General features: G+C 39.3%; 2 protein-coding genes across 3 annotated transcripts; both read right to left on the reverse strand.

The window, feature by feature from the left end:
- Window positions 1–2,026: 2,026 nt before the first annotated feature.
- wdr89 (WD repeat domain 89) lies at window positions 2,027–4,794 on the reverse strand. 2 transcript variants are annotated; one of them, XM_057341521.1, is made up of 3 exons: window positions 4,744–4,794; window positions 3,350–4,061; window positions 2,027–3,269 (listed from the first exon to the last, which is right to left on the reverse strand). In XM_057341521.1, the coding sequence occupies exons 2-3, from the start codon at window positions 4,041–4,043 to the stop codon at window positions 2,770–2,772; spliced, it is 1,194 nt and encodes a 397-aa protein (XP_057197504.1). In that variant the 5' UTR covers window positions 4,044–4,061; window positions 4,744–4,794; the 3' UTR covers window positions 2,027–2,769. The 2 variants fall into 2 exon arrangements, with proteins under 2 accessions (XP_057197504.1, XP_057197505.1); XM_057341522.1 differs by lacking the exon at window positions 4,744–4,794 and adding an exon at window positions 4,565–4,732.
- A 1,739-nt stretch (window positions 4,795–6,533) lies between these two features.
- sgpp1b (sphingosine-1-phosphate phosphatase 1b) lies at window positions 6,534–22,699 on the reverse strand. The gene is made up of 3 exons (XM_057341520.1): window positions 21,703–22,699; window positions 12,048–12,137; window positions 6,534–9,295 (listed from the first exon to the last, which is right to left on the reverse strand). The coding sequence occupies exons 1-3, from the start codon at window positions 22,408–22,410 to the stop codon at window positions 8,744–8,746; spliced, it is 1,350 nt and encodes a 449-aa protein (XP_057197503.1). The 5' UTR covers window positions 22,411–22,699; the 3' UTR covers window positions 6,534–8,743.
- Window positions 22,700–23,383: the final 684 nt, after the last annotated feature.

A 23,383-nucleotide genomic window follows, 5' to 3' on the forward strand; every position in this document is an offset into this window, starting at 1 on the left:
TCTTTGTCCTTGTTTTATCCCCTCTACCCATGGCAGTATTTCAACTTCAATTTCATCCTCAGATTCTTCCTTATCTTCCTTCTCTGAAGCTGGTGGACTGCTATATTCCTGTACCTCTGTATAAGTCACCTCTGTATGACCTTCAGACTCTGTGACTTCCACGCTGGTCGGCACAGTGGATGGGGGACAGTGACAAGATTTCCACTTCAGGAGACAGACTTCGGTGTGGAGCGGCCTCCTTAGTCAGCCGTGGTTTCTTTCGTGTCATTCTTTCTTCATGCTTTTCAGGCGATCTCTCTTCTTTTACCGCCCTGACCTTTTTTCACTGTGCTGGTCGGGCACCGTGGCACGATTCCTTCTTCGGGGGATGGACTTCGGTTCAGAGTGGCCACTTGAATCAGCAGTGGTTTCTTATGTGTCACCGTTTCTTCATGCTTTTCCGGCGATCTTACTTGTTTTATCGCCCTGATCGGAGGTATTTTTGTCACTGTGCTGGTTGGGCACCATGACACGATTTCTTCTTCGAGGGATGGACTTCGGTTCAGAGTGGCCACTTTAATCAGCAGTGGTTTCTTATGTGCTCTTCCTTCACGCTTCACCTGCATCTCTATGTGGTCTAGCTCTTCAACCCCAGGCATTTCATTTCCTGTGTTGGATGTGTAGAGTTCGAACCCAGCAGGTGAAGGTTGATGCTGAGGGGTCATGTCAATCAACAAGGGTTCCAGTGTTTCAAACAGAATATTATCAGGTGAAGCTTCAGGTGTCATGGAGATGCAGATTTCATTTTCCAACAGGACTTGGCACCTGCACACAGTGCCAAAGCTACCAGTACCTGGTTTAAGGACCATGGTATCCCTGTTCTTAATTGGCCAGCAAGCTCACCTGACTTTAACCCCATAGAAAATCTATGGGTTATTGTGAAGAGGAAGATGCGATATGCCAGACCCAACGATGCAGAAGAGCTGAAGGCCACTATCAGAGCAACCTGGACTCTCATAACACCTGAGCAGTGCCACAGACTGATCGACTCCATGCCACGCCGCATTGCTGCAGTAATTCAGGCAAAAGGAGCCCCAACTAAGTATTGAGTGCTGTACACGCTCATACTTTTCATGTTCATACTTTTCAGTTGGCCAAGATTTCTAAAAATCCTTTCTTTGTATTGGTCTTAAGTAATATTCTAATTTTCTGAGATACTGAATTTGGGATTTTCATTAGTTGTCAGTTATAATCATCAAATTAAAAGAAATAAACATTTGAAATATATCAGTCTGTGTAATGAATGAATATAATATACAAGTTTCACTTTTTGAATGGAATTAGTGAAATAAATCAACTTTTTGATGATATTCTAATTATATGACCAGCACCTGTATATACTATACTTTTTTCAACTATGGTAGTCAATGGTGCTCCAGAAATCTCAAGTTGCTAACATTTTTCCATTGACTGTCTGACTGATTTTTAGCATTGTACATTAATAAATATTCATATTTATCTCCTGTTATCTGTCTTTTTTTAGCTTAAAGTGTTTGTTCTCTTATTTTTGTACTGTGAGTGAAACAAGGGAGCATTTCACATTCACATCGTGCCTAATTGCAACGAGCACAGTATACAAAGCTACGTTTACAAGTAACGTTAGCTACAAACAATTTTGATAATCCCGGTTTATTTGTTTTTATTTACTACAGTATATTATTAAAATATTTCCCTTCGACCAGCAGACCAGCACTTGTACTGTACTGTAAACGGTTCTTTCTATTTTGTGTAGCTCAAAAATCTTTTGTTGCCCATCAGAACTATATACTTTGGTTTTGGACTGGATAACATCATGTTTCTAGTCACCTTGGTGTGCTAAGAAAATGTAAGAATCAATGAAAATATACTTGAGAGATGTTTCACTCGTAAGAATTTCTGGGGGGGCTAATAATTGTGGCCTGAGTGTATTACAGAAAAACATTTATTTTATAATGTGATTTTCCCCCACTTTCAATTGTTTTATTTCAATGAAACATTGGATCTTTGTGAATTTTTTTATTAAAAAATCAAAAGGAGAAACAATGCAGATTTATTTTCACAGCATTCTTTGCTCATAGGGGGCTGATATTTTTGTCCCCAACTGTATATACTTTTCCATAACAGAAACAGTGCATACTTTAAGTGCGTAGTATAAGTAGGCGAAGTCAGTCTGTTTCTGATATGGGCTCCCCTCCTTTTATAAAAAATAGTTTCCCCATGATGCGAATGCAGGTGCAAATTAGTAAATAATCAAGACAATGTGCTTTATAAGGAAAAACAGCTAAGAATGTCCATATGATAAAAATTAAAGCATCAACTTTGTACAGTTCGTAAATGTACTTTATTTTTGATCCCCAATTTCTGTCATAAGTCTCTTAACACAGTGGACATCCAAGTTTTAAAGAATTTTTGCAGTATGGAGAACACATTACTTGATGTTTTTTTGTCAGATGAAAGCACTGGAACAAGTACAAATGGTAGAAATGTATTATATATAATTTATTTATTTTAAAATGTAAATGGTTGGTTTTATTGTCATAAAATGTCTACTGCTGCAATCTGCTTAACTTAAAATATACAAGGCTTTGACGTTACCCCATGGCAAAGATCAAAATGGTCTGGTTAGCAAAAGCTACACAATTGCTTTCAAATAGACAAAACATTACAAATCATATACAACATAAAATGCCATGCATCTTAAAATTTTGCAAAACTACAGTGTCAGTTTTTCTGGAATTTGAGTTTTTTTTATCATAATAACTTGGAGGAATAGTCTTTCCTTGGAGCATGTTTTCTGTGGGCTTTAGTTTTTAGCTGCATGGAAGAAATGCTTTTCAGAGTATCTTTCTTTCCCACACTAATCTCCTCTGCTCCCACCTTCCACTGCAACAGCTGGCCATCCTCCCCGCCCGTCAACAGAGATTGACGGTTCACGTCCCACTGGAAGCATCTCACTGTGGCAGAGTGACCCCCTTTCAGGGATTTGATTAACCTCAGACCACCTCCGCTACAGTCAACCAGGTGGAGCTCACCACAATTAGACCCTCCGACTAAAAGAATACGTCCCTCATTTGGTAGCCATGTTCCACCCACAAAGTACTCAAGTGAGGCTCCATCAGGGAGCTGGACAAGTGTTCGCGCGTCAGTGAAACTCAGAAGGGTCAAAGTGTCATCGCTGTCTGGGTGAGCCACATCCCACAGGTGTAGCCCTTCATCGTGGGTCAGACAAAGCAGCTGGTCAAGATCTTTGCCTGTCAATAAATGAAATAAATTCACAAATATTTCACACTTTATTTACAAAAGCATACGTTTACACTTAACAAAAAAATACCTGTCCAGCAAAGGGAGCTGGCGGAGGAATTGCAGTTACATGTGGTGAAGAGAGCATCATCCTCTCCTCCCAAACTCAGATCAAAAATGTTCACCAATCCATCTGTAGCTCCAGAGGCCAACCGGTCTGCTCGCTGTGGGTGGAAATGTACAGCAGTGATGTCATCACTATGTGACTCAGAGTACACGCCCAGCAGACCGCCCTGCTTTGAGCCCATCTCATCCCCCTCCTGAACCATGCGAGCATCCCAGAATACTAAAAAACTGTCCTCTCCCACTTGCTCTGTGCCTGCGCACAGCACACGATCATTGCAGCTCACGTCAAACGAGCAGTAAGAATGTGTCGAATCGCTACGGAACACCTGGGCGGAGTCTGACTCTGAACAGGATCGTCTTACGTCCCAGCACAGCAGTGTCCCATCAGCAGAGCCGGTGAACAGCAGGTGAGGGGAGAGGTGAGAGAAACGGACCCCGCACACAGGAGCCGTGTGACCTTGAAACTCGCTCAGCAGGCGCAGTGTCTCTCTGCTGTGAAGGTGCACAGAGTGATTAGAGCAGCACACAGCTAGAACATCTGATCCTGCAGCAGACCCACCGCTGGTTGAAAGAGAGAGGTCTAAAAGATACGTGGGCTCACTTGGCTGCAGTCTCCTGGCAATTGACAAAGCCTTAAATGTTTCCTTAAGAGTGTCCATACTTGATCACATGGGCATCTTAAAGAAAAAAAAACCCGAATTAGTCATTTTACAAAATATGTAATCCAAAATCAAATTATGTGTAAATTCTCCTGGTGTAAACTCAAATTAAAGGTCATAATCAAAAAAATATACAGTAGCAAAGACGAGTCCATCCATGGCACTTTGTAGGGTTTAAGCCCACAACAACCTTGAAAAAAATCTTGCAAGTTATTTAACCCAAAACCACCTAATGTCTTGTAAATTCAAAACTGTAGGTTTTTATAACTTCCATATACCATAAGTACGCAAGATTTTCAAGGCAAAATATATTACTTTTTCAGCGTCTTCCTGACACAAAGCTATACTATGGCCCAAAAGACTAAAAACCCGCGCACGAGTCACATGGGCTGATTTTATGTGGGTTTTTTTTACAACAACTGACAGCAATTTACATTGTATGGAAAAATAGCTCAGAACCAAAGCCAATCATGCTTCAGATTTCAGTTTAATTTCCACTTGAGTGTAAAGAAGAAATTTACCTCAACACAACAACATAAACAGTAGCTTAATCCAGAAAACTATCAGACTGCAGTTCTTAAAATATGAACGTCATTGCTGAGACATACATCTAGATAACTAGATGTTTGTATATGCTTTCGCACAATGGTAGAAAAATATATTTTAGTAATGAAATGCAACCGATTAAAGTAACACTCACATGGGTGTGTGACAGACATCGGTGTATCCCTTCACCTCAAATGCTCCCCGGAAACACAGTATCGCTGATTATTAGTTCCGCACAGAAACACTATCACCATACAATTACCATACACGAGTCAAATTGACTTTAAACATAACAGCTGTACCAACATGGAATAATTTGCCAACATTAATAAATACAAGAGACGAAAATAAATCATTTAATTGTGTTCGTGCAAAACAGGATATGGGGCGGTGTTCCTACCGTTAGATGGCAGTGTTTCTCTTTATTAAACAACAGAACGTAGACATGGCGGAGGTCCTTCATTTGTGTCATTTGACAATAACTTTAGTTATTAGATGTTTCTATCTTTTGTATTCTTCAACCTAACATATTCCAAAATGTTGTTCCGTTTGTTTGTGCAAAACAAACCACAGTTTCTAGACAGACTAAGTAAAAAATAAAAAACTGGGACATGGATTATAGAGACAGACTGTATGTGACAAGGGTATCATTGCAATGCATTTTTCTTTGTCTCTCCCATAGGACACGAACAAGTGAAACTTGACAACAATGAGCACTGTCATCAAATGATGACATGAAGTATTTATGCTGACCTGAGCAGTACAATAAGCCCGTGTTGACCTCAATGATCATGTTTCCAAAGATCCTGTTCCTGATGCTTTTTTTGTCTGTAGTGTATAGGGCACATGAAAATCCTCAACATAGAAATTGCAGTACATGCACATGTTTCAACGAGACATAAACTTCAGTAAATCCTTGTTGAAAAAACCAGCATACATGTAGGCTTTGCTGGTAAGGTAGGTTTTGAAGCATGGTAGCTGGTTTAAACTGGTCGTTCGCTGGTCATGAGCTGGTCTCGAGCTGGTTATGAGCAGGATCTAGTAGTTTAGGACCAACACATGACCAGCTCAAACCAGCTAAAGGCCAGCGTAAACCAGCTCAAATCAGCTACCATGCTTCAAAACCTACCTAACCAGCATGCCTTTTTTTGTCAACCAAGAACATTAAAATTATTGCTTTTGGGAGAATGCTGTTTTACATAGTGGTCTTGTCGGTGAACATTTTTTTGTGTGAGACTGTGTGTATGGTAAAATATAAAGCATCTCAAGTGACCTTATGTTAATAATTTACCACTAGATTGTAGATTGGTCTGCTTATTCTTTGTGAACACACTCGTTTTGCACAATAATGTGTTGGGAAAGCCTATTAACAACAATGTTTTTCAGTGCTTTGTGCTGTATTAGAGACTAACATTAATATACTTACGTTAACTGAGAGAACTGAAAAATTAACGTGTTAACTTTACCAGATTAAGCCCGTACCTCTTTTGGTCGTTATTCATTTCAGTTTGCTGCTGCTAATGACTGGAGTCATTTGCAGCAGACCTTAAACCTCAGTTCATTCGTTTCATTTGCAGTTTTTAAAAGCTTAATTTTGTCATTTGTTCAAGATCATTGTGCTTGTTTTTATTAAATCGATTGTCTGTTTCTTCAGTTGGTGACTTCGTTTATAATAGTGTTATTTGTGTAATTGTTGTACTGAACCTGCCTGCTTCTTGGTCAGGTCGTCATTGTAAATGAGAACTGGTTCTCAATTGACTTACCTGGTTAAATAAAGGTGTATATATTAAACTACAGAAACAGAAAAATATCAGGCTCTACACGATGCAGTGATTTTATTAGATAAATGTCCAGGCATGTTGATCTGAGCACCTGGTTTAATATCATAATTTATCATAACATCACAAATATTTATTTCTAAAAACACCCATTACAAGATAACTTGGAACACATGGAAAAAATGGAACACATCCGAGTTGTACATGAAATGTTTTATTTTTGATTGTTTAAAACACAGGATATAAATCACTGACTGCAGGCCAGTATGGACAGAGCAGCAATTATTTTCATTTAGAATATTCCCACTCTGTTCAAAATTTCACATACTCCTTTGAACAATTTAAAGAAAATAAAACAAATCTCTGCGAAGATCAAACATCACAGAAGATAGAAAGAAAGTTTTTGCACATACATTAAAGGCACTTTGTGGTATCTCATATAGAGTAGAGTAAGCTACACACTTAAAAACCCAGAGAAAGCCAAATCACAGATAAAATACTTTAAACCTTTTAGATTTTTTTTACCATTCGTTTTTAGACTAACAGGTAAATCTGGGGGGAGGATGCAGACATCTGCAGAATGAATTTAACATGGAGGAAATGTTAAAACAATCTCAGAATACTACAGTCTCACTGGAAGCTTAAAGCATTATCAAAAATATTGATAAACAAACATGCCAGGGAAAGGAAATGCTTAGAACTGTGTGAATAGCAGGAATTCGTGGGACCCAAAATCTACAATATAGTGTATTTATAGCTTTTGAAAGAACTTGTATTTGGTCAAACAAAAAATTGTTAGTTTTCTCTGAGTTCAATGTTGCTAGCTCATAATACGCTAAAAGCTACTGTCATCAACAAGCAAACACACAAATTCAATTTTCTATGGAGTCACTTATAAGGAATCCTGCAAACATACAAAGTTGGTCCAGGAAATAACAGTCAACACTAAACAGGACAGTGTTTGTTTATCAAGTTCCTACTTGTGTTCTCTTCCTAGATCTGCCCTCAATGTACACTTGCTTGGTAGAATCACTGTTTTCCTCATCACTCTGAGAATCATAAAACAATTGTGTTTACAAAAGGACCTGGAAAACCACCTTCCCTTTCAGCAAAAAGGAACTTGCGTGCATGTAAGAACACACAAGGCCACAGGAAGAGCAAAAACACAAGCACGTTGGCGTGTCACACAAACCTAACCTCCAAACACCCACAACAGCAGGCAGCAGAGCAGTGCATTCTGGGAACACTGCATTTCAAAACGGTACCAAAAATACATCTATGCTTTAACACATTGATTATCAAAAGGCAACAATTATCTGATACTTACTTTGTTTCAACACACAAAATGAAAAAGCTATTAGTCAAAGCACTCATTACTCTGTTTTTAGAAAACAAGACTGAAAGCACATCTATTTTGAAGCACGACGTACCAAATTTAAACCTGACAAACATTCAATCTATAAACAGACATAAACCAATTCAAAGTTAAACTATATAACCTGAAATTAAATCACTAGTGCAATTTCAAAAACAAACTAACCCACAGTTTGGGTTTAACCTCATCTAGAAACTAGTTTTGAGTGGTCTGTTAAGGCAGTCTAACATTATAAAGAGTTTATGAGATGTAAAAGTCTTTGGAGAAATAGTCAAACCTGCATTAGATCAGAGGTTAAGTGTCTGGATAAAATGAATCAACTTTAAATCGAAAAAGATCAATGCTGCTCCTGACAGCAAACCATCACACCAGGGTTGTTTTGTATAGTGATTTTTTTTAAGTATTATGGCCAGATGGTTCACCGCTGAGAAATGTAAATGTTGATGCCGAGTTTAACACTAATTTGCATTGGTCACACCTGACAGATTAAGTGGGCTGTCCATACACCTTTACTCTAAAAAAACACAAACAAACCTGAGTGACTTCAGCCTACTTTCTAAACTCTTGATACAAGAGTTAAAAGTCCTTCTAAGAAACTCAGTGTGGCAGAAACAAGCTCTATTCTAGCATCTATTATTAAAAGTTTAAGGTAACTTACAAACCACTGTATTGCTTGATAATTCTGACAGGCTTATTGAAGTTACAAAAGTTCATAAGATTTGTGAACAAAATAGGTTTTAAAATCTTAAATCAGACAGATATGATACTAGGCCATGCAAATTGTATAGAAAAAGCTAATAATCTCTGAGTCGAGGACAACACCATATTCGGGTGCTAAACCGCAGTATAAATCAACAGAAATGATGGTTTAGATCAGGGGAATTTCTGCAAGGTGAAAGCACAGTGTTCATGACTGGCGTTAGTTTAATCCAATCACAGACTGGGATAGGCCTCTGCAGTCCATATTGGCCGAAATCTTAATGGATGTCTTTTCCACCTAATCACAACAGTCCTATGTGTGCTAACACAAAAGGCACGAGGAAAAGTGAATTGAACCCCACAGTTCCATAGACGATATATCGATACGGCAGCTCCACCTCCATGTGCTGCCTGGCTTTCCGAACGTCGTTGCTCGGAATCCCAAAAACCCAGCACACGAGCGGGATGGTGAGGGCCTTCATAATGGCTCTGGTCACCAGAAGAATAATCACGCCCAGGAGGAAGCGGAGTGCACAGAGCCCGATCATGCTGAGAGTGAAAGCTGGGGGTTGGAGCGGCAGCATTGACACGGGTGGGTCTGACAACAGGCCCAAACTGTGATTGAGGTGGGATGCCAGAGCAATACCTGCCCCGGAGCCCAGGATCTGGGCGGTGTCGCCACGAGAGGTGCTCCAGGTGTCCAACGTGAAGGAGAAGAGGCCCAGTCCCAGGTGGAGCGAGATGATGAGGACCGGGGCGTAGGGATGGGTCTGATTAAATGTGTCAATGGTGTCCAGAGCAGGTCCAAAGATCAAGATGATCAGCAAACTGAACAGGAAACCGGCAATGACATCCTACAAAAATGAAACAATGACAAACCACATAAATAAACTGAAAATATGTGAACATATAATGCAGAAACAAGAACCAAACCATCCGTCACAAACACACGACTACCAGCTGTAGAGGAAGTTCGGAATAATAATAAACCGTCATTCTTAAAGCGCACACAAATACAAAAACAAACACTCCAGGTGCAAAGGAAACAAGGAACAATACAGAAAGAAAAAACTAATACAAGAGGTGGCCTTGATCAGGGAATGAATACGTGAAGCAAAACAAAACCAACTCAGTTGTCTGGTGATTTAAATACAGGATTAAATATCAACTTTCATATGAAATCTCACAACACTAAAATTGTAAAATGTCTTTACAGAACACGGACAAACTGACTTTAAAATACATGTTGTATACTTATCCACACACACAGATGCACTTTTGTTCATATTTTTGTGGGCACTTCCTTTACAAGTAACCATAACTGATCCCAAATGTAAATCTTTAATCATCTCCTAACGTTAACCACTAACTTTAAAATGGACCTTTAGGTGTTTGAAGGTGTGAAAATAGACAATGTTTAGCACTTTTCTCAATCCATTTTCACCCAAGGACAAAGTGCATTTGCGAATGACTACTTCATAAATTCTGTCCCCTAGAGCAGTGGTTCGCAAGCTTTTTAGATCAAGTACCACCTTTAATAAAATTAGCTGTTCCAAGTACCACCTAATGACCACCATAGAAAAATCACATGAATAAACTTATAGTAGAGCTGTGAATCTTTCACTTTACATCGCGTCCTCCAATTCTAATGTATTATTAATAGTACAAACACTTTATTTACCAGCTATTTTCAAACTGAAGAACATGTTTTGTAAACAGGGCTCTGTAAACTCTTATGGACTCTTATGGGGGATTTATTAACTTTGTAGGGATAGCCTACACACTTATATTAAAGACAAACAATGTGGAAAGAATATTTAACACAGAAGATAAATAAATACACGTATAATTTAGCATCAAGAGAACAGCTGTAACGTTATATGACAAACAGATAATTACACTTTACTGCGGCTCTTGTCAAAGCGACGCGTCAAAAATGCATCGCAATGCGTGCTTCATTGATATAACCTTGAGTAGATGCAGACGCGTGTTGAATTAGCACTTTACCGCAATAACAACAGCTTTAAACAGCGGTTGAAGTGCAGAAATACATAAGAAACTTAATTTGCACGCAGCTCTTTGGAAGAGAGAAAGGGACTCACAAGCGCCTGTCTGCTCCCGCTCTGTGTTTGAGCTGCCCGTCACGTGCCTGAGTTACATCGACCAATGATAAATAAACAACAATAATTCATACAACTATTTTAAAATTGCACATAGGCCGAGATGTATCCGTATTTATCAATCATGTAGGCATATTAAACATTTGAAATTGCATTTAAAACAAGAAATGTAAGTTAATATATAGTTTTTAATTTCTGTCGTGTCACCTCACGTACCACCGGGTCTCTTCAAGTACCACTAGTTGTACGCGTACCACAGTTTGAGAACCACTCCCCTAGAGAACAGCGAAACTCGTTCTTCCATTAGGGATTAACCATAATGAGCTCATTTTCCACATAACAGCTTCACTGCTTTAGCATACATTATGTGTGTACTTAACAGTAAAAGATTGTGAGACTTTTAAGTCCAGCTTGGTGATTCTACTCTAAAAGTGTTACTTGATAACCTTAGTCTAATCAAGCCATCTCAATAAAGTTGTGTCAAACATGTAGCTTTAGGTATCAGTAAACCACATTTTCGTTCAAAATACACCCCAAAATCTTTACCTTTTAAAAAAGATCCTCGATAGGAGAACTAACTAAAAGCTAGCGATAAAAGTTTGATTCTAAAAGCAGATGTTAGATGTCAGAAAACGTTGTGAATACTGGAAAGATTAAGATGTTGGGCAAAGCATGAGAAATGTTACATATTTTAAACATGTATACATATTTTTAAATATTCAAAATAGGTTTTTATCTTCCTGACCTGTACCAATACAGTTTGTCACAAAAACATGACAGTCTAAGAGCGTGACATCTGTTTCGCTGTAATGGTGCAATTGTGTCCATTCTATAGGGGTTTAACTCTTGGAACACAATCCAATTGTTACCAAGACAACAGTCTCTAGGGCAACAGCCACTCATCAGCCCGACAGGCGACCAGACGCATGAGGTCACTCTGAGGGTGATATTTGTACCGATCGGAGCACAGATGTGTAGATAAACCATCGAATTACTGGGATCGTTTGAACTGGAGGAAAAGTCCAGACAGACACAAACTTTGCCAACTAATGAAATCATTAGAGCTAACATACTTTATTTATAACTGTAATGACAACTGTAATGTTTTTTAACATGACTGATGTACTAATGTGATTTACTGTGTCTGTAAACATGCATGTGACATTTATAATGGATGAGGATTTTGGAGCAACTGGCAACCTGAGACCAACATTTACTCAAACAGATGGGTGTTCCGGTAATGATCGGGGGATTTTGTTTCTCCCAGTGTGACCACCCTTTGGAAAACACCCAGAAAATCACCTCTCACGAGGAAACCAAAACGTTACCTTGCCTCGCACATGTTTACTTTTAGATATCTGAATGAGAACATGACACTTAAGTATATGTTACACTTCAGCTACAGTCTACAGGATTAAACTGTATAATAAATCAAAAATAAGTGACAAAACCTGATGTTAAGTGCGTGTGCCGTTTTATATCTCACCAGTATGGAGTGCATGCCCATGTATATGCGACTTAAACACACCAGCACACACCAGACGATGGCCAGAGAGACTCCCAGCAGAAGAGGGTACTGTGGAAATAAACACACAAACACAGATTCAGACGATGAGTTGGTGAGACAAAAAAACACTTAACAATAACATTATGTGCAAATATCTAAAAAGAGAACAACGAGAGCTTAATCCCTTCAGCTTTCAATTCCTATTAAATCACAGTTGTGCAACACCCCAAAACATTGCATACAATGAATTGGAAGTGGTAAAGCTGTCACCTTCACTAAAATGATTACATTATTTGCATCCTGCTTTTTGTTAAACCAAAATAAATTGACAATAAAAATGAAAACAACAATTCTATATGTAATGTCACTCCAGCGCAGACCTAACAGGAAGTTATGTGGACAACAGGAAGTAATATTATAGCAATAAATTCAAAACCCATTTTAATGTGACAATTTAATTAAAAACGATGTGGACTAGACAAATGGTGTCTGGAGTAGTAAATGGAGTACTGTGTAAACTAAAGAACCTTTCAACACAATGTAACAAGCCCTTCTATACACAGCTTTGTGGATTAAAAACGTCATTTCGGTTTGATGTGTCGTAACATGCTGCTTGCATGTGGTGAAGAAATGCTGTAACACACACAAACACATTAAACAAACCTTATGTAAATGGGCCTACACTACAGTTTTGTACGTTTTTTAACTTTTTAGATTGGAAAATCAAACATTGACATATGGCTATTGAATCACACGAAAGATAAATATCAATTTCGGCCTCCTTGCATTATAGTATCTGTTTGCAATTCCTTTTTTGTTTCGCATTTGGTGCGACTAGGCATTTAGATCAACTCCGAAACATGTTATACATGCAAGTGATGTTATACAAATCTCCCACTTATTCCTGTGGGATTTAGTATTAAAGTACATATTTAAAAAACTTGTTCACAACAGTACTACACATTTACACTTTAAGTACACGTGTGCATGTTGTCATGCTTGGCAACAGGCCCAATGATACAGTGACACCACAGCTTGTGATAACATGCACTTATGAAGCAAGAAATTAAAATATCATCTTAGTGTGTGTCTTGAGCTTCCATAGTACAATCTATAAGCCATGTTATCATCATCTTTGCCAATTTTCATTTAAAGGTGCTTTGTGTAATTTTTTGGAGGATCTATTGAAAGAAATGCAATATAATATACATAACTATGTCTTCAGAAGTGTATAAAGACCGTACATAATAAAGCGTTATATTTTGAATACTTTAGAATGAGCTATTTCTATCTACATCCTGTAATTCGCCTTAAACGGACAAACTGCTTTACTGAGCGCGTTCCGTAAATCTCCTTCGGCAAATAAGCGAAAACGTGACGACATCTTAGTCTTGTATCAGCCTCAGTAGTGCTTCTAATGGGAGGGGGGAGGCATGGAGTGAGCTGTTGGTTGCAATTCACAACCTCACCACTAGATGCCCCTAAATTTCATACACTAGACCTTCATACACTCAAATTTGTCCACAGATGGGCCGTGTGCTAAAAGGGCCGTTCAACCGACAAACAGTGAAACACTAAAGCCAAACCCTCAGCCCATCATAGAACAACCACTTAGTGCTGAAACTATAAAAAGAGCATCCACAATCTTCACCGAGTGTCCTGGTTAACCTGACATTGAAATGGTCATAAACACTCGGTATATCATCAGAGATAACATTAGATTACCTCATTTCCAATGTCAGGTGATTGACTATGACACTTTGAACTGCAATGTTTATTGAATATTGTCCAAACAAATCAGGTGAAAGGGTAAATCTCTCATACGGGAAGGTATCATGTGTACAGAGTTTGTCAGGTCGCTTTAAAACACTTGCTGAAACAACACATTCCCACCCTCTTCATTCAACCAACATAAACTCTGTCTGCGTGTCTGGTGACCTGCATTTTTTTAGACAGATTACAGCACACTAGAGATTTACATGCTTTGACATCCATGTTTAAACAGGTCTGGTGATGGAATTAGAGTTGGACTGAAACACCAGCTGCCAAGAAATAAAAGGGAACAGGATATTTCCCCATTGCTGCCCTGACAACAAACATCGGCTCAGTGATAAGAACCTGCCAAAAACATAGTAACTGCTACCAGTTGCTTTGAATAAGGAAATGAGAACTACTCGCTGCCAATGTCTGTTATTTGCAAACTCCCCTCAGGCAAGACTTGACTATATAGCTTTAAAAGATAGCAGAGAGAGAAAATCTCCTTTATACAGACATTTTCAACAAAGAAACAGATATGTATTAAACTAAGTGTCTTAAGTGTAGGTTTTAGTAGCAATTTATGGATGTAAGAAAATGTAATAAACATTTTTTATGCAGTCAAATCACATTTTAATATGCATTTTAATTTATCATAGCAGACTGTTCATGTTAGTTCATTGTGCATAAACTAATGTTAACACTAAAACACAGCAAATTCTAAAACAGAACTAAGATTTTTAAGCTGTTTAAGTATTGTTCACTGTTAGTTCATCTTAACTAATGCATTAACCAATACAAACTTATTGTAAAATCTTCATAAAACAAAACAAAAAAAAAGGTTTAAATGCAGTCTGTACTCTGTAAGCTATGTGCTTCAAGCTGTTGAGAAGAGAACTATCACTGGAGAGATAACACTATCACACGCTTCTCTGAGGCCATCCTATAGGTAACTCCAGTGCAAACGTCACGATTCAAAGGATTCAGCTGAACATCAGAAATGTGACCATTAAAAAGAGGATTAGGACAATCGCAAACACACAGATGGTTGGACCGTGGCTGGTTGGTTATCCAGACCGCACCTCATGCCCTGAGCCCACATGACACAGATCGCTGGACCACATGCTGAAGGAAAGCACAGAGAGAGACTCAGCTTTTCTCATGCGGTGAACATCTGCCTCTCATTACAGACCAAGAGAGCGTGTGTGGGCTGAGCAGCTGTGTATGCTGTGTGTGTGGAAGGACGACGGACGGTTTTGATGGTTGTGACTGTTTGTGTGTGTAAAGAGCACCACACTAACATGTCTGTGATTGCTATGACAACAGCATGGTAGAGTTTGGAAATGTACAGTCAGAGTATGAATGTGTGAGTCAGTGAGATGACACGTGGGAGGCTGAAACAGACCCTGTATGTGGGACTAGGGGTGTGTGGGTATCTCACTTAACCTGCTAAAGCATCTGACAACGCTTTAAACCTTATTAATAAAGTATTACAATAATTTAATGTAATTTATTCGTCTACCTTAGTTGTACGTACTGGAACAGTTCACACAAAAATGAAAATTCTGTCTTCATTTACGTAGTTCTGATTAACACAAAGAAAGGTCATTTGGAAGAGTGCTTGTAACCAAACTGTTCTTGGGCACCATTGACTAGTACCATAGTAGGAAAAATTGCGTTGTAAAATTCTTTGTTCTGTTGAACAAAAAAGAAGATATTTTGAAGAATGTAGGAAAGCAAACAGTTCTGGGGCACAAGCCAATGGTGGCCGAGAGCTATATGGTTACAAGCTTTCTGCCAAATATCTTTCTCTGTGTTCATCAGAACAAAGACATTTATAAAGATTTGGAACAACTCGAGGGTGAGTAAATGTTGACAGAACTTTTATTTTTGGGTGAACTATGTACAGCCAGTTGGACAATTTGCATAATAGACCCTGACCGAAGCAGATTATGTCTGTGCATTATCCTGTTAACATGGCTTCTTAACATATTCACAATAACATGGTCATAACATTGATTTGAGTTACAATCATGGTATTATGTTAGAAGAAAAGAAACGTAAAGTGATACAAGGACCATTATAACCAGCACAGCATGTGGAACAGCAGGTGCCTGCCTGGGACAATGGTGAAATAACTGATTTGTAAAAACACTATAGAGTATGTAATGGATGAACAAACAAAGTTTGGAGGAGACAGCAGAAAAAGACCAGAGAGAAAAATATAAACCAGAGAAAGAGCAACAGATAAGAAAGGTACTTATCGGTCCACCTGCAGAAGTTCTGCTGATGACCGACATGAAATGCTCGACGGATTGGACCAAAAACTCTTCTGTAAGACTTACAGATAAGACTAAAACTAAACAACCCAACCTCAAATCCTCAAATGCACTCGCCTCTAAAGCCTGCAGCAAAGATTAGAGTAAGCAGATATTGCATTGTTAGGATAACACTTATCATATTTTGTTATTTTCGCCGTGCATTTAAAAAAACTACTATTCTAAAATAAAACAGCTTGTGATTTAGGTGAAAGCAAGCCAAATTAGCCAGATGCATACAGGTACAGGACACCAGACATCACTTCTGCTTAAAGAAACAGTTCACCCAAAAATGAAAATTCTGTCATTATTTACTCACCCTGGCCTTGAGTTGTTCCAAATCTGTATAAATGTCTTTGTTCTGATGAATATATTTGGAAGAATGCTTGTAACCAAACAGTTCTTGGCCACCATTGACTGCCATAGTAGGAATAATTGCTTTGTTAAATTTCTTTGTTCTGCTGAACACAAAAGAATATATTTTGAGGAATGTATGAAAGCAAACAGTTCCGGGGCACTTTGACATTGTCATTTTTCCTTCTATTAGGCTATTGAATGGTGGCAAAAACTGTTTGGTTACAAGCATTCTTTAAAATATCTTTCTGTTCCTTAAAGAGCCATAAATGAAACTAAACTAAAAAACAAATATGACACCACTTGATGTCCACTTGAAACTCCTTAAATGCAAAGGCTGTAAATCACTGACCTAAGGAATACATGACTCAGTTGTTAAACTAACCTGCCATGGTCAACATGACTGTAAAGCAATTTAGGACATGCAGAAACACTGTACGCACCAACGTGTTTCATCTCGTAAAACTTTCAATCATTCCAAAATATTCTTTCTGCTAATTTCAATCAGGTGTCTTCCTACCTATCCCAGAATAAGCTACTGGATGAAAAGCAGTCTGGCTTCAAAACAAACCACTCCACTGAGACTGCACTGCTATTGGTCACAGAAGCACTGCGGCTAGCAAAGGTGGAATCTAAATCCTCGGTCCTGATTCTGCTAGACCTATCTGCAGCGTTTGACACTGTCAATCACCAGATACTGCTCGCAACCCTGTCATCTCTCAGGCACTCCTCTCCACTGGTTCAAATCCTACCTCTCCGGCAGATCCTTCAGGGTCTCATGGAGGGGCTTGCTGTCCACTGCTCACCACATGATCACTGGGGTCCCTCAGGGATCGGTGCTTGGACCGATGCTTTTTTCCATCTACACGACATCCTTGGGACACATCATACGGGCACACGGCTTCTCGTATCACTGTTATGCTGACGACACCTAGATCTACATATTGTTTCACCCAGACAATACCACTGTAGCAGCTCGCATTACAGCCTGCCTAGAAGACATCTCAGCTTGGATGAAAGAGCATCACCTCCAGCTGAACCCTGCCAAGACAGAACTACTCGTGTTTCCGGCACGCCCCACGTTGCAACACGATCTCACCATCCAACTTGGCAATACCACAATCACTCCTTCCAAAACAGCCAGGAACCTCAGAGTCATATTCGATGAACAGCTGTCTTTCAATGATCACATTCCAAGGACAACACGGTCATGCCAATATGCCTTGTTCAACATTAGAAAGGTTAGACCCTATCTCACAGAGCATGCGGCACAACTCCTTGTCCAGGCCCTGGTAATCTCAAGGTTGGACTACTGCTGCAATGCTCTCCTTGCTGGTCTTCCTGCAAAGGCTATCAAACCACTCCAGCTGGTTCAGAACGCAGCAGCAGGCCTCGTCTTCCAACAGCCCAAAAGGGCTCATGTGATGCCCCTCTTCATCTCTCTCCACTGGCTACTGTGTGAAGCCCGTATCAGATTCAAGTCACTAATGCTTGCCTACAGGACTATCACTGGATCTGCACCGGCATACTTTCACACCCTCCTACACCCCATCAAGAAGCCTGCGTTCGGCAAACCAGCGGCATCTTGAGTTGACTTCTCATAAGGGCAGTAAATCGCTTTCCCGCTCATTCTGCTTCAAAACTCCTTCCTGGTGGAACATTCTTCTTAACTCAGTCCGGTCAACCACATCTCTCACAACATTCAAAAAACTACTTAAAACCCATCTCTTCTGTGAATACTTGACAGACAGATGAAAAATAAAAACCTCTCTCTTTATCTCAACAGGTAGTGGCCTAGCTTTTATTGAAACTAGTAACTTTGTATTAGCACCTATTGTATTATTGCTCCTGTATGACATATCGCTTATTGCTCCCTGAACTCTCTGTAAGTCGCTTTGGATAAAAGTGTCTGCTAAATGACTAAATGTAAATGTAATGCTAATGGCCAACAAACCTTTTTCAACATCCCACACAGTTTGTGTTTATTTTACAAGACTAACCAGGTTCAATATGATGTGGGTTACATAATCAAAGCTTAAAGGTTACAACTTAAACATGTGTTAAAGCAAATGGTCTTTTGAAGGGTCAAGCCAAAAAATGTTGTGCTCTACTTCTAAACGGTGTAGGCGCACTTTGTTTTGCACACTTTTATTCTAAAGGTCACCCTGTATTTGTTCAATACGTTTCTCAAGTAGCGTTCCATTAGCCAGCTGAAGGACTATCAACAAGAGAATTAAATGATTATATAATTTTTTTTCTAAATGACATTGACCCTTCTTTGTAAAATAAGAAGGCAAAAGTAAACATTTACAACCACAATGTGTACAGAAATAAAAAGAAACGCAACATTACATTACTCTGTTATCTGGCTGTTATCAAGTTGAGATAAAGTGGGACTGAATTTGCATTACTCTACAATGTCTCAAACCCACACTGGTGAAACTTGTTCCCTTTGATAAGTAGCAGGGGACAACAAAGAAAACTTTTTGACATCTTTTTGTAGGTTTACATGGTCCCATCTTAAAGGGGTCATATGGCAGAAATACGTGTTTTTCTGTGTCTTTGGTGTGTTATAAGTTACCCATGCATGCATTAGACACGTAAAATTGCTAAAATTGAAGTGTCGGAACAAAAGATGCATTCTATCTAAAAGCGAATGCGAACCCAGACCTGCCTGAAACGCCTCGTGTAACCACACCCCGACGAATGTACGTCACTTCGTAACATGATTTGACTTAAGACCGCCCAAATCTAAACACAAGTGAGGTGGGCGTACTTGTAAATCTCATTGTATCGTCACCGCCGCAGCCATGTCGCGGAGACGCTGTGTGTTTCGTTGCGAAAAGAAAGACTCTTTGTTTGCCCTGCCAAAAGATGAGACAACTAAAAACAAATGGTTACATTTTATTTACAACACTTTTACAGAAAAGTACAATCCGAATGTTCAAGTTTGTGCAGCGCATTTCTCCGACGATTGCTTCACGAACGTGGGAGAGAGATTAAGACTGGCTATGCGCGAAAGCTTTGGTTAAAAAGTGGGGCCGTTCCAACCATTACAACTTCGCTGGCGCTTCAGATTCGCAGCCTGTAAGTATATTTTCATTGTAAAAGACTTTGTTACGGACTAACGCGAGTTGAGTTTGTCATGTGTTTGTGATCTGCAAATGCAGACATGCGCGCAACGTGAAAAAAGACAACATAAGTCCTAATAATCAGTAATTATGTTCCAACTAGAGGCAACAAATGTCGTGTTTATAATGGGGTTTATTGTCTTTGTTGAGTTGCGTCGAGACGTGGCGTAACACTGGTTGATCAAGGGCCAAAGCGCTCGCGTTATTAATTATATTACCATTCCCTGCTGTAATGCGAGCTTGTTTCTATCTCACACAAACTCTGTATGATGTATATGGTTGTTTGTTTATAGTCTTTATAACGTTGTATATAAAAGGTAAAACAGTTAGCTATAGTTTTTAACTATTTAACATAATTTTTTTTAATAAAACCTTACCAATCCTTTACATCATGCTCAAGTCGCGTTGGCAAAGTTGATGTATCGGCTTGATCATCTTCATTTTCCGTATCAGATTCGGGCTCGAATTGATATAAGGAAGTACCGATGACATTTGATCACCTGTCAGGAGAAGTGCGTGCGAACCTGATGTTCCGAATATGGTAAGAGGCGTTACATTTCCGTGAAACGCTTGCAGTATTCGACCAATCACTACACACTGGTTAACTGGCCAATCATAGCACACCTCGCTTTTCAGAGTGATGAGCTTTGTAGCATTTCAGAGAGGCAGGGCAAAGAGGAGATACAAACATGCACAGTATGTGGAACCTTAAATCCTGTATACACATTACATTACATCTAAAACAAACCATAATATTTGTTTTAGCCATGTCATATGACTCCTTTAAAATGTTGCAACATGCAGTCAATGGGCCTTTTGTTAACTCTGGACCATCTTGATCCATGTTCAGCAGGTTCAACAACTTTACCCTGGCTAAGTAATTTTGGGTTAGCACAGCAAAAAAAAAGCGACACTCAAGGTCTTCCAAAAATTACGTGTGTGAAAGTTTGCATAACTTGCTGCTAAAGGAATTATTCTAGCGTTATAAAGTAATTTAAAATGATTCATAAATGAACCCAATTCTTCCTTAATTAAAACCTAATATGTTCATTAAGGTGACTAAGAGAGGGGGTCATGTAATACTTACAATTAGGGATGCACGATAAATTATCGGCCATATCGGTATCGGCCGATAAATGGTCATTTTGAATGTTATCGGCCGATGATAAAATTTAGGCCGATATATTATAGCCGATAAATCATAAATCATTTTGTCTGGTTAAACGTCTTCAGCTACATGGTGCTCACAGTTAAAATACAGCACAGTACTGTCTTCATGTCGTCATCATTCACTTACTGCTATTAGCAAAACATTGTTGATGTTGGTACAGTATGTAGATACAGTATTTATGAATGTGTAAATTATAGGAACAAAAGCATATTGTTTGAATCAGACTGCTCTGAATGCTTTCTGTCTTGAAACCTGTTAGACATGTGGCTATTAAGAACATTTTTCTGGGTTGCTCTGGGAGAACATCTATAATTTGTTTATTAAATAAAAAATATACCAGAAAAGTTTGAAGGTTAAAGAATCGTAAAGTAGGAACTCTTTGTAAATCGCTTTGGATAAAAGCTTCTGCTAAACGTAAATGTACATGATTTTAAGGGGAAAGAATGGAACTAATGGTGACCTTGTTTTTTGCAGTAAATGTTTTCAAATAAAAGCAGTTGTCCACTTTTTGCCTTTTGTCTCAGTCTTGGGGAATTTTATATTAGTATTTAGATACTGTATATCGGCCAATATATCGGTTATCGGCTTTCAATGTTAAAGAAGTATCGGTTATCATTATTGGCCAAAATTTACATATCGGTGCATCCCTACTTACAATCAAATTATTTTAATAGGCGTTTATACTTTACATACCTACACCGACCCCTAAAAGTTTTTGGAATGGAAATGAAATGAATGAACTGGACATTGCAAACAAAAAAATACATTAGACAAGAGATTCTCATTGATAACTTCATGTTGTTATCCAATGCGACAATCCTAGTGCATTCTATGTTGCTACAGAGCATCTGACAACATTTGGGGTGCATTGAATTTTAATGCAGTGAACAGTGAAATTGTCTTACCTCCCACCGGCCATAGGTGATCAGGAATAGGGACACCGGTATGGCCGTACCGGACATGGCATGAGTAGAGGGCATGCTGTACTCAGAGTTGTAAAACATCTCCACCTTGACCACCGGCGGTGATGCGGGTCTCGGCCGCCGGACCACATCTTTTGTGCACTGTCCGAGATACATGACCCACACCCACACCACGACGAGCCGCCGGCTCACAAACGCGTCCACGTTCCACATGAAGTTGGGGAAAAAACAGATGTAAAAGAGTTCGTTACCAAGCTCGGTGCCGAGCATGAAAAGGCAGTAAAGAAGTTTGTTCTCGATTAGGAACTCCTGCCCGACATCTCCGGTGAGAGAGTTTCTGCGCACCGGCTTTACCGTGGATCCCCGAGCGCAATCCTGTTCGGACCCGTCCACCCGACGTTCATCCCGTGCCCGGTCGTTTACGGTTTCACGCGCTGCCGCCCCGTTCGCCACCCCGTTATTGCGCTTCTCCTGATCAGTCTCTGTTTCTGCTGCTCTGCGACGGATGCCATCTCCGCCTCCGTTTTGACTAACGTTATCCCCGTGGCGAAGCCACGATGCCCCGTTACTAAGTCTGTCACGCGCCTCCACCCCGCGAACCCCGCACAGCCGCTGGAAGTGCGCGACATGTTGCGGATCCTGTAAATTGTTCATGAGACGCACAAATCCCGTTTTAATTCCTCCTGCCATGACCGGCAACAAACTGCGCAAGCTGAAACCACCCAATAAGACCGGAGGAAGAAACTGGATAGCCGAAGCTCAACCGTGAATGAACCGAGACGTGAATTATTAAACCATTCCCGTCGGTTCCGTGCTAGGTAACCTAACCGAGGCAAACAGACATTCAACGTTAACCAGTAACGTTAATACTATTAATGCAGGACATATGAAAAGAAAACGAATACAAAAACGACACTTGCAAGGGAGTATCAACGTCCGGTATCGTACAAGACCCAGTTCCCCTGTAAACCCAGGAGAAGTCTTTAGTAATGCCTGATCAAAAGCCCAATCGCGTTATCGCGATATCTTGTTGAAACGACTCATCGTTGCTTGCCGTTAAACTTGTTAAATCGTCTGTTAAGTGTAATCTGTTTCTGTTAAATACAATTTAAATTGCTTTAGTTCGTTTAAATGATTTGTTCATGTGCTTTGAATAAATATTTATTTTTGAATTTCTAAGATGCAGAACCATTACAAATAAGCACGTGGGCAGAAAAAATGTTTTATACGACAGATAAAAGCGGGAATAATACATAACCAAACAGTTATATACTGTCAATTATACTATAGAAATTGTACAAGTAGAAAAAGCAGGTAACTCGAAATGGGAGGGGCTTAGTGGTCCCGATGGTAAAATTGTCTAAAAAACTAGTGCTGTTTAACCATTTAATTGTAACTCAGTTGTTATATTTATGTTGTCATTATTCACGTGTAAATATCCAGACCGTTATTGTCGTCACGAAGTCATCGCGATCAAGTGACACCTGTGCTTTTTGCAGCGCTCGTCAAGATGGACCAGTGTTTTGTAATTACACGGTAATTTATAATTATTGCTAGGTTCCCGTTTTACTCTTCTAATGAACAAAATGTATTCATATACGTGAACAAGTACATTTTATAGCGTGTAAATCAAATTTTAAAATAAAGATTAAAAGGGCTTTTT

Source organism: Triplophysa rosa, linkage group LG9 (genome assembly GCF_024868665.1).
Source record: "Triplophysa rosa linkage group LG9, Trosa_1v2, whole genome shotgun sequence".
Taxonomy (NCBI): Eukaryota; Metazoa; Chordata; class Actinopteri; order Cypriniformes; family Nemacheilidae; genus Triplophysa; species Triplophysa rosa.

Excerpts from the sequence above, each read along its gene's own strand:
- wdr89 (XM_057341521.1), bottom strand. The coding sequence starts at position 4,043 with ATGGACACTCTTAAGGAAACATTTAAGGCTTTGTCAATTGCCAGGAGA. Across the intron at positions 3,270-3,349 it reads CAGCTCCCTTTGCTGGACAG|GCAAAGATCTTGACCAGCTG; the intron begins GTATTTTTTTGT and ends ATTTATTGACAG.
- sgpp1b (XM_057341520.1), bottom strand. The coding sequence starts at position 22,410 with ATGGCAGGAGGAATTAAAACGGGATTTGTGCGTCTCATGAACAATTTA. Across the intron at positions 12,138-21,702 it reads TCACCTATGGCCGGTGGGAG|TACCCTCTTCTGCTGGGAGT; the intron begins GTAAGACAATTT and ends TTATTTCCACAG. Across the intron at positions 9,296-12,047 it reads TGGGCATGCACTCCATACTG|GATGTCATTGCCGGTTTCCT; the intron begins GTGAGATATAAA and ends TCATTTTTGTAG.